This window comes from Channa argus, chromosome 7 (assembly GCF_033026475.1).
Source record: "Channa argus isolate prfri chromosome 7, Channa argus male v1.0, whole genome shotgun sequence".
In the NCBI taxonomy this organism is placed as follows: domain Eukaryota; kingdom Metazoa; phylum Chordata; class Actinopteri; order Anabantiformes; family Channidae; genus Channa; species Channa argus.
Genome location: NC_090203.1, coordinates 18,355,660 through 18,373,764, shown reverse-complemented (window position 1 = coordinate 18,373,764; position 18,105 = coordinate 18,355,660). Strand labels below are relative to the sequence as shown.

At 38.1% G+C, this 18,105-nt stretch overlaps 1 protein-coding gene across 2 annotated transcripts in view; it reads left to right on the top strand.

Annotated features, from left to right (window-relative positions):
* The first annotated feature begins 404 nt into the window (after nt 1-404).
* The window catches only part of LOC137130602 (eukaryotic translation initiation factor 3 subunit H), a 49,957-nt gene continuing 32,256 nt past the window's right edge, over nt 405-18,105 (top strand). For both annotated transcript variants that reach the window (XM_067510966.1, XM_067510968.1), the window contains exons 1-2: nt 405-560; nt 7,960-8,116. In XM_067510966.1, the coding sequence (XP_067367067.1) occupies nt 459-560; nt 7,960-8,116 (259 nt within the window). In that variant the 5' untranslated portion in view covers nt 405-458. The remainder of the gene's footprint in view (nt 561-7,959; nt 8,117-18,105) is intronic.

Here is an 18,105-nt window from a genome sequence, read left to right as displayed (position 1 = left end):
AAAAGGACTTTAAAAGGATCTTTATTCAGCTAGGAAGGAAATTATAAAGGAAATAAATTTGAACTGGATCAACCAATGTAAGATAAAACTTAGCTCTTTACTGGATAACAGATGGACACTAAGACCAATTAGTCACTGCAGGTTCTACTATTGCACGTCTTGCCTTTATATTAACATGTAACTTTAAGTCATATTACACACTGCAGCACAGAGACTGGGGAATTACAGCTCTGCTGCACTCTACGCAGGTAATACAGCACTTATTTTTGAAATTGGATCTTTAATAACTGATATGGTTGTACCTGCCACACAGTTATATCCCGTGACGTTCAGAATCTAGGAGGGAACAGAATGCTTTTAGTCGTTGTTTCCATACGGATAGATACATGAGCGCCTCTTTACCGGAAACGTCCCTCAGTGAACATTGTTCCCCCTTTTCCGCGTGTTGCTGTTCATAGATGGCTTCACGTAAAGATTCTGTTTCAGTAGCGGGCGCCGGCATGACTTCTACAGGCGGTACTTTGGACTCTCCCGTCAAACAGGTCCAGATTGACGGACTGGTAAGTGTCAGCCTAGTGCTGTTTAGCTACGGAATGAATGTTGGATGTTAGAAAAATCGGCATTCATTTTTTATCAGATCCTCTAGCAGGCGTGGATGCTAAGCTAAGGTGTGAGCATTGTCATGGCGGACAGAAAACGTTAATTTCAGGCACTCTTTTTGAGCTTAAAACATTGTCTTGAACGTGTCGTACTTAAACGTTACTGACAAAACAAGCTGACTTAAACGTTACTGACAAAACAAGCTGATATTGATACTATTGGCTTTTAAACGTTACAAACGTCTAACCGGACTAGCAGACAACAGACTAGCTTCTAAATTAGCCGTTGTTGAGCTTTTAATAAACCGCCGGGGCGTTTCATTTAAAAACCAGGACATTACGGTTATTTTACGGCGGCGCATTGCATTCACCAAAGAAATAAAAAATAAGACTTGCCTCGTGAAGTCTTTAAAGTTTATGTGACATTATGTAAAATTCTATGTCGAAAATGAACCACGGAAATTGTACTTTCTTTGAATCTCCAAAATAAAAGTTTGAATTAAGAATTAAATTAGGTTATACTAAACCATGATGCCATTGCCTCTCAAATAGCGGCAAATTTTAAAAGTATTCACTCTTGAGAAGAGAAACAGGAAGTGTTACGTTGCCATAGATACAGAAAGTTGCACTTTTAGCCTATATGTTTACATTTAGAAACATTAAATATGGCGAATTGGCTATTAACCATTCATTTTCGCTTTGTACCACTGGTCGTACAGATATCTCATTGATTTCCTCGCATCAATGAAATAATCTTGAAAACGTGATGATTCTCAGGCAAGTATAGCCTTCAAATTTTTGCTTAATTCTTTGATGAATGCAAATAGCCACAGTTGTCTGCATTTTAGAATTTTACGTTTCTAAATAAACAATTGCCTCAGTGAAACAAAACATTTAAATAAAATATATGATTCTTTGAGGGAGTGAAATACTGAAATACTAATTGTCACTACTACCACTATTGCTATTACTACTAATAATCACTTAGATTAAATAGTTAGTATTTCTGTGGCCATCTTTTTTTCAGAAGAGTGATTAGTAACAAGTTAATGACTAGTTGTTTCATGCTTATCCTTACAAAAAGAAACATTTGATTGAAACAAAATCCTGTCCCCTCCTCATTTTATGGATGGGTTTTATTAGGATTATGTTTTAGTTCATCAGTAGTAAATAAAAGGAGGTTTGGGGTAATTGTGTGAGGTTGCTTTTTTGCAACATTAAAATAAGTAAGGCTAGAGTAGTTTTCAAGTCAGAATTGAATTGAAATCATGTTTTTAAGTTAATTATCATGCAATAAACTTAAAACATAGAGTAATTTGAGGCTAAGTAACATATAATAATTGTAATTAATTCAATGCGCAGCAGACTGAAGACCTTCTTCCTGCCTTCATCAAAATATAGTGTTTGTCTGATCTGTTTAAAACAATATTTTACCTCTGTGGATGTAAAGCTATGATCATATTCAAGCTACCAAAATATTAGTAACTGCTGGTGAAATGAGGATAATTCCTATAATATTTCTTCAAATAATAAATGTGAGAACTGATATCAGTTATTGTTGCTATCTTTTGCAAATTAAAGCAGGTGATCTCTTTTGTTCCAAAACACGAAGTGTTGTAAAGAAGAAGAGGTGATGTAACACAGTTGTAAATATGCTCCTCCCTAACTGTTTTGAAATATGTTGCTGGCATCAAATTTAAAATATTAAAAAATGAAATTTCTCAGTTTCCACGTTTAATATGTTTTCATTGCATTTTAACTAATTTTAATTAGGCAAGTTAATATAATTCACATTTGCATTCTATAAACTTGTTTGGTACATTTAAGTTTTCACTTATAATCATATTTGTAGTTATATGAATGCTAAGGTATTTGATAATTTCAAAGGTATGTGGTATATCTCAGTAGGGGAAAAGAGTCATTTATATGCATTTGTAAGATATAATTACATTATCTATTGATAGTCATATGATAATGGGGATGCTGCTGTCTCTTGTGTACTTTTATTTAGAATAAAATTGATTGCAGGTGACATTCGTTACCCTTTGCCATTATTAATACATTGATGCTGAAATGTCACCTATGTAAATGCCTTTTTTAAGGTTAGGTTTTCTTCTTTTCTCAGCTTAAGGCACTTGGCAAATACAATGTCTATTTAGGGAAAATCTTTGCAAGAAGCCCGGTGTTAATCCAACAATGCATGTTAAGTTATTTTACGATCTTTGGTCTGTTTTGTTTGCCTTTCATAAAAATGTATTTGTCTGCTTTGGAAGATAACCACCTCATTCTCATTATTGGTGAATTTATCCATCTGTTTATGCTTGACATATTAATTTGAACTTGGTTTAATATCTCCCCAGAAGGTCTAAATTTCCCATTCAACTCACTTAAGCCAATTTAACATTTTATTAGTTTGTTTGGACTATTTCAAGGCAGTGAATGTCAATGCTTGTTTTGGCAGTTGAAAACAAAAAAGCATAATGATTTCTTTTACAGGTCAGACATAAATGGTTTCCTTTTTTCTTATCTATTTTTATTCTGCATTTTACTTTTGAATTGATTTATTATTTGAATTTCTAAACAGTAATTTTTTACAATTGATTTGTCACATAACTGAAAATTGACACTAAGAAAATCTGAATTGTGTACATTTTTACATTCTGTTCATATAATGTAGTACCCTGTATAAACAGCAGAGGACAAACTTGTCTTACTGCCATGCACTTAAATTTTTCCTCCTCCTGCCTTAAACTGGACTGGACACAAAGTAGCTCATTTGCCTGGTGTGCCTGAATGCTGTAGCAGGACTTTACATTCCCTGCTGCTGCCTTCCTTTTATCTTGCTCATTAAAGCTGCCCTACAGTGTTGGGTCCTAATTTCAAATCTAAATATTTCACCTCTGTGTGTATTATTTAGACCTCTAATGAGATTTTCTTAATTCATTTTTCTCAGCCTTATCAGCTCCACATTTAAACTGCTGCACTTAAATTAAAAACAGTTGAGAGCCATTTAGTGTGTGCAACCCAATTTGGGTTGAGACTGTTAAAGGAAAGGTGTCTATTTGTGGGAGAGTATAGTAAAACATGCTTTACCTGAATGCACTGATATGGAGCAGTTGCTCTTATGTTGCGTCATGACCCGTCTGTCATGGGTTTAGCTTGAGGGTTGCCCGCAGACTGCATAACCACTTGTGTGTAGTTAAACTGGATTGTTTCCTTGGTTTTGAAGAGGTTTCAGGGGTTGATGGTGCCAGTGCTGCACATTGATGGCTCCCATTAAGCACCCACTGAGATCACACCAATGCTTGTATGTGTGTGATGAACTTTCACACGGATCTTATTCACATACTGTGCATTGAGGGAAAGTCAGAGCACAATGTTCAGGATATTTTGGCGGTGTAGTGTAAACGTTTATGGTAACGGAAAAAGTCAAGAAATATTTCAAAATAACATTACAATATTTCTTTAAACTGCATTTTCTTAGTTGTTTCAGTGAGTAAGTAAATGAGTAAAACACTGTGGCAGAACAGTCCCTCCTTCGCACTACAGCTTTTCCTCTTGCCTCAGGTCTTTTAGCTTGGGCTCGTCAAGAAGGTGGTCATGCTCCATAATCTGACACAGATCAGCTGTAACACACGGTGACACAGATAACTTACTACCCAGTGTGAAAATAAAAGTAGCTATCTGCCCAGTACACATACTATAACTACTGTGTTGTTTACTTGGTTAAAATTAGTAACAAAAATTCAGTCTGTTATTGAATTGGAGAGACCTGCATTCATGTGAGATGTCATTAAACCCATTAAACACTCAAAACAAATATATACACTGTAAAGTGGCATTAATGAGGGTTGGCACATCTCTCAACTTTAAGTGATGTAAGATAAAAATGCTATTTTTTAAGGTTTGAAATGACATCCGTAGACTTGTGACACTTTTAAATTAATTTGTAATTGCATACGTATGTGGCCTCATTCAAACATGGTCTCATCTTAGAACGTTTAATGTGAGAATAATTGCGGGAAATGAATTTGAGTAGCAGCTAAAGAGTGGAACTTCTAATGAATTCAATCTAAGTGAGCATGTGTGTTGTTAAAACTTTGTTCCAGATTATTTCATTTCTACATTGTGGTGACACCTGCTATTGGTTGTTGTTAGGGTGACTGTCATCTGTACTTTACGCTGCAAGCTCAACTTGTCTCAATAGAATCTAATACATCTAAAAAAGATCTAATCGGGCCAACAGGCAAAAACTGCCAGATAAAGTGGCAGTCTGCAGTGATTTTCATCTATGGTTTAACCCAGCATATGACTCATGTCAAACAAAAGTGGTTTCTCCATCAAATATACACAGCTGATGTTGAACATAGAGTTTGTCTACACATCATCCGCACAAAAAGAAAACTCATTACAGGGCCGTCTCTCTTGCTGTACTTTCTCATAACTTGAGCCCCGTTGTAGCGGGAATATGAACCCTTTTGTGTGAATGAGAGAAGATTTATGAAGAGAATTAAAGGCAGCCAACGGGGGATTTGAACCGCAATTGATTTTGCACAATTCAATTTTAAGCTTGTTGATTTATAATACACTGTCCACATATCAATCTTGGGCTTCTCCACATGAGGTGAGCTCACTGGGCTAGCTGCCGGTGAGCTAGATCAATGTGTGTGTGTGTGTGTGTGTGTGTGTGTGTGTGTGTGTGTGGCAGAGAACAACAGCACTGTAGAGACGTAACGTATGTGCTTGTATGCATGTGTGTATTTGTGCGCAGGGTTTCACAAATGTGGACTTTTCCAGGCTTAGCTTACAACACCTGATGCCGTTTATCCACCACTAGAAAGCAAACACAACAAATCCACTGAAACCTCTGTACTTCCTTCTCTTCCTTTTAGAGCTGATGCCTCTTCAGTTTCCCTCTTTAACACATTTCTGTAGATTCAGGATTTTTCTTGCTCAAATGTATCTTTATTTATTTGACCTTCCTGGACTTTTTTCTCTCACCTCTTGCCTTTCTGGACACACCTATTTAAGTGTGTGATGAACAGACTGCCAACAGTTAAGATAGCACAAATACACAATGCTTGCTGCTATCTGCTCTCACTGATGGAGCAAGACTGAAAAAGCTATTTGCTGGCAGGAGCCAAAGGGTGGGCAGGGGGGCTTTGTAAAGCAGCCAGAGCTGCCGATCCTGAGGGCTTCCAGCGTAGCCTTCTTTCCCCTCTCTTCTCTCCTCAGTCTCGTTGGGTTACCCATCCGCTCTCCATGCCCTCACGTGGTCACTCCCTGCTGTCTTTTGTCATCATTACCTTTATCTTCCTGGTTTCTCTCTCACCAAATTTCATTTCTTTTGCCTCCTCCTTTCCTATCACCCTCTTTACATTGCAGTTTTCACTCTCACATTTTCTCCCTCCCTCCCCTCTCAGTCAGAAAAACCAAGGCAGGCTGGCAGGGAATGACATTGTTTTTCTCCCCACTCCACCCCATATCGTCTCTGTTCTTCTGCCCCTAGCACTTTTACTTGTTGCCTGACAGGTCCAGTGCTCTATTGAAATAAATCATTTTCCAAGACCGATTTGTGTGTGTGTGTATGCATGTGTGAGCTAGTGAGAACAGTAAAGGCTCCCTCATGGTGGTGATGGGTATTTTGTTGTGAGAATGGCCCCGGGACTCCCACCCTGCTCCTACGTACGTGTGTGTGTATTATTAATGCCTCTGGCTGTGACCTGCCCACACTGTTATCAACGTGATTTATGCTCTCCCCCTCCACACGCTGCATTCAGCTTCTTGTCCTGTTCATTTAGACACTTTCCTCATTCTCCACTTTTGCCATGGCTATTTTCTTTTCTAGCTGGTCAGGGTGTCTTATGACAGCTTGGTATATATGTGTGCGTAGAAACAAGCTAGAGCCTTTATGTGCTGTCGTTAGTGTATGTGATGCAGCATTAGAGTCTAAATCAGCTCCTCAGTTGGGTGAAGGCTGTCCTATTGGCCCATTTTTATCTGGTATAAAAATTTAAACGCATACGATGATACATACACTCCAGATGAGGCACAGCGATATAGAATATCAGTAAAGTCCAAATATACCTTCCCACTGTCCAAGGGTGGCATTCTTTTTTAAAATCTCACTAGATTGTTTTTATTCTTCATGTGCCACCTCTTCTCTCTTCAGTGTAAATAGCAACGCTGTGCTGAATACTAACTGGCCTTTTGTATTCACTGAAGATCAGTGATGCACCGGTGCCGGAGCCTGCAGGTGGTGCTTACCACTTAACTTGCCACTCAACCACAGCCAGTGATTGCTTGGGCAACAGAATTTCCTCCTTACATATTAAGAGTTTTTGGCAACATTGTGGTTTATGTAAGAGCTTGGTGACCAGTGAAGACTGCAGAATGGTGGCTGTGAGAGATTTGCATTTGCAGTTTCCAACAATGGATGCTCTATAACTAGTAAAGGCTGAGATGTGTTGTATTGAATCGCAGTAGTAACTCACTGAGACACTGTGGCATCCATATCAAAATTGTTGCTTATGTTTTGGATACTATCGGCTGATGTGTAATTGAATTTTTAAAATGTCTTAATAGACCTATTTAAAAACCTCTTTACTGACTGTGAGACAGCTGCAGGGATGTTGGGCACCAGGTAGATAATGTTTAAAAACTACAGCATTGCATTTTTAAAAGTAGAGTAGGAGTTACTTTATAATAGTTTTCTAGAGTGGAGGTGGTGAATCAGCTAAGGGTGGGCTTGACCTTGTAAGCATTAGCACCAATAAAGGCTGCACACAGGCAAATGGCAGGTGTTTCTAGAAAGAGTCAAATAGTTTCCAATGCAGTACAGCAGAATTTATGTAACTTCTGCATGTTAAGATCCATCCCAGCAGAGAACATTCACAACATCTGTGAGCTGTAGTGAGGACAGAGCTGCCACCAGATGCTGACACCAAGTTTTGTGACGTATTTGCAATAACACTTTAACAATTCAAATGGTCAGAACATATTTTCTGCACTATAACATGGTGTGCTGGGTGCTTCTGAAATAAAAATTGCAAATCTGTCCCTGCACAGAATTAGGTCAGACCAAGGAAACGGTTTTGATTATTTACAGTTGCTTTATATTTTTAATATTGTAATTTTCCACTATGTTTAGATTATATTTATTGTAAAAGAAAAATATCTTAAAACCTAAGTCAGCCCAAATCAACATGACAAGCAGAGACACATTGGATAACAAAATGTTTTGCACTCGTAAAATGCGTAAACAATGAGCAGGATAAACACATTAACCCCCCTCCCTCCCACTGGTATTCTGTTAAACTAGCTTGATATTATAGTGATTTTGCTCTTTCTGTTTTCACAGGTGGTGTTGAAGATTATCAAGCACTACCAGGAGGAGGGCCAGGGCAGCGAGGTGGTTCAGGGCGTCCTGCTGGGCCTGGTCGTTGATGACCGGCTGGAGATCACCAACTGCTTCCCCTTCCCTCAGCACACAGAGGATGATGCAGATTTCGATGAAGGTAACTTGGAGAAGGGCTCCCTTTCTGTTTATTCTATTGATCTTGTCCTGCAGCTGGAGAAATGCATACGCCCACATACACAAACTAGCATCACAGCAGAGCCTGAAATAAACGCTGGTTACGCATCAAATGGCACAAAAACATATCTTTGAGTGGATGGAGTGATGGGGTGTACTGTAATGATGCAGTAAATGTAAGAGATGATTATATTTGAATGTTTGGTGACCCAGAGGCTGTGGCATTTGCTTATTCTCAAACTTTGAAATCTACTGAAGAGTACTTTTTTATAATTTCAATTCTTCATGCTACAATAAAAAGCAAATTTGGATAAACACATATTTAATTAGGACTGAGCACTTAAATGTTGAAATGCCAAATGGTGCTGAAAATATTAGGATGAACATTAAGCTTTATGCAAAATGTGTATTGTTTTGGTTGGGAAAACTTTGTATTTAGTTGTTTGATTTGACCACGTCCTTGAGTAATGAGATGAAAAGTTAATTTCAGATGGTGGAAAAACAGAAGCATGACTAACCCCTAGACAAAACGTTTGCCAGGGGCAATAATGGTAGTAACAGTAGTCTGCTATACATCCACCGTTGAAGTTGTGTGTTAATATATGCATGGTTTTGAGGATCATTATTGTTAGGTCAATAAAATGAAGCTAAGAGCCTGGGCACAATTATACCAACAACTCACTGAATGTCTGTGTGTGTTTTCTTGGAGGTGTGTGCATAATATTTCCCCAGACATTGTGTTAAGGACAGCGCTGACCTCTAACTAAGCTAACTAGGTGTTGGGTGTCCTACACTGTCAATGGCAGGGTTGATCTGTGAGGGCAGTAGGGCAGGGATGGAATGACTCCAGCACTTAGGGTTATAGGTGGGCAGTGTGAACGTGCACAGAGTTTGATTTAGTCTGTTTCCATACGTCTGCTTTTCCTTTCCCCTCCTACCTCCCGTCAGTGTTGGTATTAAAGGATGCCATGTCCTCTGACCTCAGCCCTTTCCCTATCAGGCTTTGTTGTTACCTGCTCCTTGTTAGTGTGGCAACATCCCCTACAAGCCAGGCTGAAAGACTGGAAGGTGAGCAGATGTGAACGAAGGAAAGGGAGAAAATCCTGCCCTAACAGGCCTCCCCTGCTAACAAGCAACTGTCAAAAATTTTGCAAAAAATACAAGCACCAATGGTGACTAAAGGTCGTTAGTGTCACTCTGTGTGTGTCTGTTTTGGTGAGTATCATGGCTTGTTGTGTTACTGACTTTTGATGTGCTGGATTTTCCATCTGTCACTCCCTTTAAGTTAACAAGGTCTTCAGAGTAGACTGCCTTTATGGGAACCTTTGGAAAAATTTACAGAGCTACAACCGAATTTCACTCAGACCTTTTGATCCAGCTGCATATGGTGCCAGATGTTGGATTTTCACTAAAGAAAAAATTAAAAATCGGTAATATTTTTGCTACTGATTCATATTATGTGTGCTGTTGTTGAAATCACTCTTTAAACTAAAGCATAAATTGTGTTTAAGCTACACTTACGTCTCTATCTGTTCAATCACAGCTATTAAAAGATCATTACCTGCAGTAATATGATGACAGACAAAACGTGAAGAAATGATTTTATGCTTTTATATGTGGTCATTTTGTCCTCATACTTTGGTCATTTTGTTTTCATACATCAGTCTGAATTGCCTACCCACGCACAGTCGATCAGCAAAACCACTCTGTTCTCTGTTTCTCTCTCTCTTGTTCACCCTGTAGGCACTAATTGTTAGTGTTTCATCTGTGCTAATGTTGGAGTGGGGTCCCTCGACCTACTGTGGATATAGCAGAAGACAGAACAACAGAGTGTTGTTGAAATGTGAATTTAACAATCAAGTCTTAATGGATATCTGAGAATGCTTAGAGACACTTCTACTAAAGATCTACAGTTGAAATCTTGTGTATATCTACCCCTCTCATATAATAGTGCTACACATGTAGTGTGTTAATCAATTGTATTTAATTTGTTGTCTATAAAACTCAGGCTTAGTCGTTTCCTCTGCCTCCGGAGGTTATGTGTCAGTTGTTACTCCATTACTCTATACCATGCTACGTTTAACAGTACATGGCCTGAAGTACTGTAGGTATATAATTAGTAAGTGCACACATACATACTCTCGAGGCACAAAAGCAAATTTGGTAAAAGTTGGTACAACTGATTTTATTAGTTGTTCCAAGTCCACCGGATTGCTTGATTGTCTGCCACGTACAGTCTTCAAATCTACCCACATGCTTTCAATGATATTGAAATTGAGAGACTGGTTAAAGTTAAAGTTTTAACCATAGCTGAGATGACTTTGCTTTGTGCTTTGGGTCAGTGTCTTGTAAAAGGATCCACTGCCTCATCATTTTTGGCTTTTCTTCGCTGATCGTTGGAGTCTTTGCTTATTGGGTAATATATGATTTGGACTGAATTCATTCTTCCTTCCACTTAATGCAGATATTCAGTGCCTGATCCAGACCTACAGGTAATTACCTACAGGGTTCATTAAGGGTGATACATATGCTTTTACTGATATAATCAACATTATTTTACTATAACTTTTCTTATACACTACTAGACCATTTTTGTTACGTTCTTTAAGTCTGGAACATGTGGCTCACTGTGCTTTAAATATGATGCCGAAAAAAATCTTTATTTTACCCTTTTTTTTTTGGCATTTTAACATAAGGGTATCCAAACCATTACCAGTAGTTGTACTGTTGATTGACCGGTGTACAGTATATGACTCTCCTGTGAGTGTGTTTGCTATAACCAGGTGAGTGTGTGTGTGTGTGTGTGTGTGTGTGTGTGTACAATCCTCTTACACTGACTCATTGCCTGCTGGAGACCCCTTAGAATTACTCCTCCAATGTATTTCAAAAAGAAAAATGTCAGCTATGTAATTGTGTGTGTGTGTGTGTGTGTGTGCGCATCCATGCATGTGTCTGCCCGGGGCGAAGTGCTATTCTATTTTTCCATCAACAGGTGCCAGTGTGTAGCTGTACATGCAGGACATCCAGTAGCAGCAAACGTGACCAGTATGACTGTGGAAAAAGATAAAGAGAGTAATCGACTGCGCACAGCAGAATCAGCCTCAGATAAAAAAAAGAAAAAACCTCGGCTGAACCCCAGCCCTCCTATCTCCCATGTCCTTGCATACACTGTTCTTGTATCATTGACAAAAATGTATGGAGAGAGATGTGTAGAACTGCAGGCAGTTATTCTATAGTCATTTTGTGTGCCAGAGGCATGTTAATAATGTACTTCAACCCGCTTCTTTTGTTATGATACCAATAATAATACTAAGAAGGGCTGTTCTGTTACAGAGTGATTAAGGATGGCAGGGAATAAGAAATTTCATCAGACCATGCAAGGAAGTAATTGTGACCCTCCTTTCTTAAGACACACATGAGTGTGTTGCTAGAATTTCTTATGCACTGAGAATCAACAATTAAAGGCCAATTCATGCTTTCTATGTCCGCATTAGATGGTTCCAAACAGTAACAGTTAGCCTCATGTAAATTTCATTATATGGCCAAGTTCACAAAGATTTGTATGGACATCTACATAGAGTCTTCACATTGTGCACAGTATACATGTGCTGTTAATTTCTCATTCCTCCTTGTATTCTTGTGTAACTGTTTCACTGATTTAAAAAGTTTTCTAGAGAGAATTCGATCTGCGGCTTGCATTCACATCTGTCCAAGGACGAGCAGAACCCACAAACGGGCCTTTCAGCTCGTTGTTTCATTGTGCTCTTCCATATGTTTCACTCTTTATGGCTCTTGCCATCCTCTGCACCTTGTGAACACATAGTGTATGTTTATCTAAAATGTCACTGCACTTCAAATTTGGACAGTGTGTGGGCATTTCTTTTTTCATCCTTGCATGTTCCGCCAGACACCTGTCTATTCCTATACAGGTTTACCAAAGCTTGTTTTTCAATATTTTAAACTCTCACTAACCCGCATCATAAAAAAAACAAAAACTGTGGGCAGCTGCTCCAATTTTACATGCTTGTGCAAACAGATTGCGCAGTGGACTTTGTGCAGTGCGCAGAGTTTAAAAAATTGCATAAAAATGACTTCAGTGTAGTAAGTGACTGGATTTAAGGAATTCCAGGCAGGCTAAGGTGAAAATCTGTAAAAATTACTATAAAAAACAAGTGAAGATGAAAATAACTAGAAAACCAGACTATATACACAATTTTTACTAAGCTTTTTACAAAGCTTCTTCTAATGATGACAGTTCTATATACGCATGCGGTTTATGTTGTTTAGAACAAAATCTTCCAAACCATTATTATCAGTTGGTTAAACAACTGATGAAATGTGGCTCGGTGCAAGTCCCAAGCTTACAAAGCACAACAGGGTTTCCTGTTTGACTTATAAGGAGAGACTGTATGAAACTAACCATTTCTCAGTACCAGTTTTGAAAAGTATGCTTAATATTCAACCCGTGTTACTAGTGTTCAGCAACAGGTGGAAGTATCCTGAAGGTAGAAACAAAATTGGCCTGCTCAGTTTTTTTTCCCCTTTTCTTCACTGCCTCTCTCTCTTTCTCTTCCCTTTTTTCTCCAACTCACTGCAGGTGGGAGGGCTGCCTCTACCTTTCTCTCCTGCCATTTTCCTCCTTCTTTCTGGGTCAGAACCGACTCTGCATCCTTCCGGTTGTTGTTAAATGTTTTTTTTACCCTCCCTCTCTTCCTTTGTTCTCCCCCACATCGTCTCGACCTACCTTCCCTGTTCATAAAGCTTCCTTCCGTACCGGACACAGCCATAGAGAGATTAATGCAGCAATATACTGTTGGTGAGAGGAATTATGTTCGCATCCGTCCAGTGTCCCGTTGGGGTAATTGAGTCTTAGAAATGAAACGTTAATTTGACGAAAATGTACTTGAATAGCGAGGAGCTGGGTTTCGTTTCTTGATGAGAAAAGGTTATATAGATTGAACCCATTTTTAAGGGGATTGAACTTATGAAGTAATTGCTGTACCTTTGCTTTGAAGGACCCCCCCCCAATACAGTGAAGGTAATCATACTGGCATACAGTGATTTAAAAAAGAAAAAAGATATATTCAGTAGAAATTTGGCTTTTTAAGGTGGTGCTTGTATTATTTGTGTTTAGGAAATAAGGCTGAAATAAGTTTGAAAGTTATCCATGCTGTGTAATATGACTTAATATAAAATATGTACATACTTATATATGTCTGTGCACACACTATGTGTGGGATTTCCACTTGAAAGTCATTTTGTATACTTGCACAGCACTTCCTTCTGGCTCTACTGCTGCCCCATGCCAAACCACCAGCTCTGTGCCCAGCACAGGTGGTAGGGGTGGCCGGGCTCCCTGTCTGGGCTCAGCTCATGCTTCAGATTGGCCCAGGAATGGGAACATTTGTCACATTGGTGAAACTAACAAGTTTTAAGGGTGCTTGTTTTGCATCATGTCCTGATTCTGCAATTAGATGTGTTATTGTGTCTAGACCCCTAAGAAAACGTATGATGGTTAGCCATGGAGCATTTCATTTGGATGTTTGACATGACAAGATTGTAGCTACTCTGGTCCTAAAAAGACACTTAATTATAGAAAGCACACAAAGTTACTCTTGATGTGGAAACAACCTGTAGTCCTTAAGAAACTTGATTTTGCTGATTGGCACCTTCTTCTCAGTTTGTTATTTGTTGTTTATGTCGCTCTTGCTGCCGCTGATTGAATTACTCAGCAAACTAATTAGCCACACAACTTCAGATTGAAGTGAATATGATTGGGCTTTGAAATAGAGACAATGCCTCCTTGTAATTGAAATGTGGCTGCTGAGACTGAAGCATTAAAACAAACTAAACAATTTGAGTTTTTTGAAGCAGAGACTTTTCTGTTTTCATGGATTTTATATTCAAAAGAATTTTGGATCAGGAAAAAAAAACAACTAATGTGTTCATAACGTCAGTTTTACTATTAGCTGCACGCATTGAAGGATGTCTTTTGCTAAAGATATACCACATTCACAATGTGTTAAAATTCCTCTTAAGAAAAGCATCTGTGATACCTCCATGTGTATGTATGACTGTTCTCTTGACATGACCTCAAATGACCCTCAAAATGGCTCCATTTAAAAGCATCAAACACTCAGGGTGTTTTCACGTATGTACCCTGATTAGATCTCCTTTTAGGAATGTGTGGATGTGTGTACACTGTGTTTGATTGACAGCTCCCAGACTCATGGGTTACTTTTCTTCTTCCTTTTAGGTTGGGACAAATTACATTTTCACTATTTTTAGGATCGATTACAGATTATGGAGACACCACGTCAATAGCAAATCTTCACCCAATTTAAAACAGATTCTTAGATTTTATGTCACATGCAATGTGTAATACGTGCAAGCCTTGTTTCATGGTTGGTCTCTTCCACCTAAGCTTTCAGGATTTGTTAGTACTCCTCCTCCGCCATTTCTCTCTGTCTTTGAACAGTAGACCTTTAACGCAAGGTTGTCAAACACAGGTACAACTAATAATGTTAATCATAGCTGCAGTCCATTTCTTGGTTTTCACATCTAAGACCCTGGCTGTGGTGGTATAGTGTACTGGAACCTAAATGAAACAGAGCCATCAATCATTCATCTCCGTTCTTAGTTACACTTGTGTATTTTCTCCTATGACATCAAGTGTCATACGTACATATACATACATATATTAGTTATATAGGTTGTATCTCAAATTGTTCCCAGATATATATTTTGTGATTGTAGCCAAAAAAAATCAGTCTGCTGCACTTTGCACCAAAAAAGCCTCTGCTTGATCCAGGTGTTGCAAACTGAAGGCCCAGTTCCATGCTGAGAGTGCTACAGGAGCAGGTTATTGTGGCATAATGCTAGTAGCAAGCAACTTACTTATCACGCAATGGCAAAAAATATCAGAATTAACATGGCATAAAAATGTAAGAATACTTAACATAAAAAATACAAACAAAACAAGGATAACTGACAATTAATTATGTTGTAAAATAGTATTTTAAACTATATCTGTCTCCACAATAGCATAAATAATAAAGCATGACTTGCATAGTACCTTACAGTAAAAACTAACTTGGTTAATTTGCAATTTGTATAATTTTGGTCAGCAGATAACCTTGAATAACAAATATATAAATACCAGTATCTAATTTCCAGTCTATGCTGACCCTGTGGGGATGTTATAGGTGGGAGGCTCCAGCCAGTAACAAGAAAGAAATATGAATATTATCTTTTGTAACAGCAGTTTATGTAATAAATACCTTTTCAGCTGAAAGAAACAAGTGTGCCATCCATTCCCTGAAAAGAAAAAGCTCCACTGTATCAAACTAAAATGTGTGGCAGTATTGAATGTTAGGGAGGTAAAGCAACCCCTCCACGCTCTTGACAGACACCTGAAGCAAGGGGAATACCCATTTCTAATAATGATTCTCATATTGGGACTTGTGTTGGCTGATCTATTCAACAAAGTAAATGGTTTTGTCTTTTGAGGCAGCCCTGATGAAGCAAAAGCAAATGATTATGTTTTGTGATTTACTACTGAGTAGTAAATCATATTTACATATGGATAAATTACTACTACATCTCTGCTACTGAATTTTGGTCTGCTCTTCAAGCCAATAAAAAGCATAACTTTTCAATGGTATAGAAAACAAAAGCCGCAAAAAAAGTTTGTAAAACAATATTGGATTGTAAGAATAAACCGTCAACTCAATACAGCATACTTTGAGTTAAAAAAAGTTTGTCGCCTTTCAATGAATTGGCCAAAAATGTTTTGTAAATAAACATAATATTCAATGCCCGTTCAGCTACCGCAAATGTTCCCTAATCAAAGGTAAATTTAAAGAAAAGGTTAAGTATATAAATGTAAAGTTATAGGGAAATTATGAAAGTTTCATCATTGCAAAAGTGTGTATCCCCCTTCATAAGCTCTAAATAACTTTAGTGTCTGAAATCAGATTTGTAATCCAGATCACTTAATGCCTGATGAGTGGCACCAGGTGTGTTAAATTACAATTGCACTTAAAATTTAAAGCTCTGCCTGGAGATCTACCCACTTGCAAACAGTTTGCTACAGCAACAAAATCAATGGGATCAGGAAATCCCCTTTCAGGATACTTAAAAATAAAGTTGGTAAAACCTTCATAAAGCTAAAGAGGTGTTTAGGGAGTACCATAAGCCAGAAATGGAAGGATCACGGACACACTGGCTCTTCCCAGAAGTGGAAGACAAAGGCAAATTATTCGAAGAGGCACTGGCAAAACTTGCTAGATAAAAATTAAAAGGTAGTGAATCCTTTTAACAAGACAATGATCCAAAGCAGAAAGCAAAGTCAGCGCAGGAATGGTTTAAAAAGAATTAGGTGAATTGCTTTACCAGTCGCCATACTTTAACATAATTGAAACCCTGTGAATAGGTTTGAAAAAGGCTCTACATAGACGACAACCAAGCAATCTGGTAGACTTGGAACAGACTGGGCTAACATTACACCTGAAAGGATACAAACGCAGCTCAGAGGGTATCCAAGGAGGTTGGAGTTATAAAGGGAAAGGGACGATATACCTTAAATATTTAAAGGACATTCCACAAAGAGCAATGCACACTTTTGCAAGGATATAATTTTCACTGTTTTACTACATTTTTAAAACTACTTATTACACTGTCCATCATTAGAAATAATAAAAATGATTAAGGAACATTTGGACTAGCTTAATGTACATTAAATATTATGTTAATTACAAAAATCTTACTCTTTTTGCCATTTCAAAGTATTTGAAGTTAATTGGACAGAATAGATTTTGTGTCAATGTTGTAATGATAGTGCCCAGATCTAGAAAAAAAAATACCTTGAAGAGGGAATTCTTATTTAGCACAGTAAAAATCCCCTCAGCTCTTACCTGTGGCTGACACGAAAGCTGCAGCACCTGCTTCAGATTCTTTGGCTCTTCTCCATCCATCATTGTCTATCCAATAGTCCTTGACACCTCAACTGAATATTCAGCTTCTCTTGAGATTTTAGTGAATTGCAGTCTCCTTCCCTTCCCCTCTACCTCCTTCCCTTCATTTTCTTAGAGCCCCTGCAGCAGCTGTTTTAATTATTTATAAGATAGCTAGCTTTCGCTCTGTGATATCAAAGAAACCAAATTTGAAATGGACTCAAAGCCAGACGGAACTATACTTTGCCAGCCATTCATTTGGTGCTTGTGCACTGGTAGGGTTGTGCTGCCCCTTGCTGTAAATCTTTATTGGCAAAAGGTGTGTTTGTTTGAATTTGTTATTACTTTTGAAAATGTAATTTTATTTAAACAATATAGGGGCACCTATATGATACAGCTTGATAAATGCACTCCTGTGAGAGAGACATATATTTTATTAACTTTAGCAGTTACACTGAAAATTCGAAAAGACAACAGTGATAACAGAAATGCTAAGTTGAAATTAGGCACAACACAACAAATATAAGTTGAGGCATAATACTTCTTGTAAGTACACCTGTCATTTACAAGATATGTTTTGCTAAAGATAATTAGGAAGAGGCCATACTGAGAGAAGTATCCACTGGAGGGGATGTTTGTAAAAACAAATATAAAAAACAAAACTAAAAAATGTAAACCAAGGCAATGCAATGGAAGGAAAAACACAGACAAAACTAATTAAGGCCAATTACATCAGCATTTTCCTGCAGCAGGGTCTGCAAGGTTAGTCCTCAGTTTTGGGAGCTTTAATTGTCCTCTGTGGCAGACATTTTTACAGTGGGTTAATTGAAGTCAGGGGGATTAAAAACCCCTCTGTCATGATCTCTCTCCTGCTCGCTGTAAATACACTATTCAGTATGCAGTGAGGTGTGGGTGTGTGTTTTGAAAAAGTTGGCCCTCTCCCATTTTGATAAGGTCTTCCTTGGGGTTAGCCCTTCAATAGATCACTCTACCTGCCCCAAATGGGAAATTGATTTCC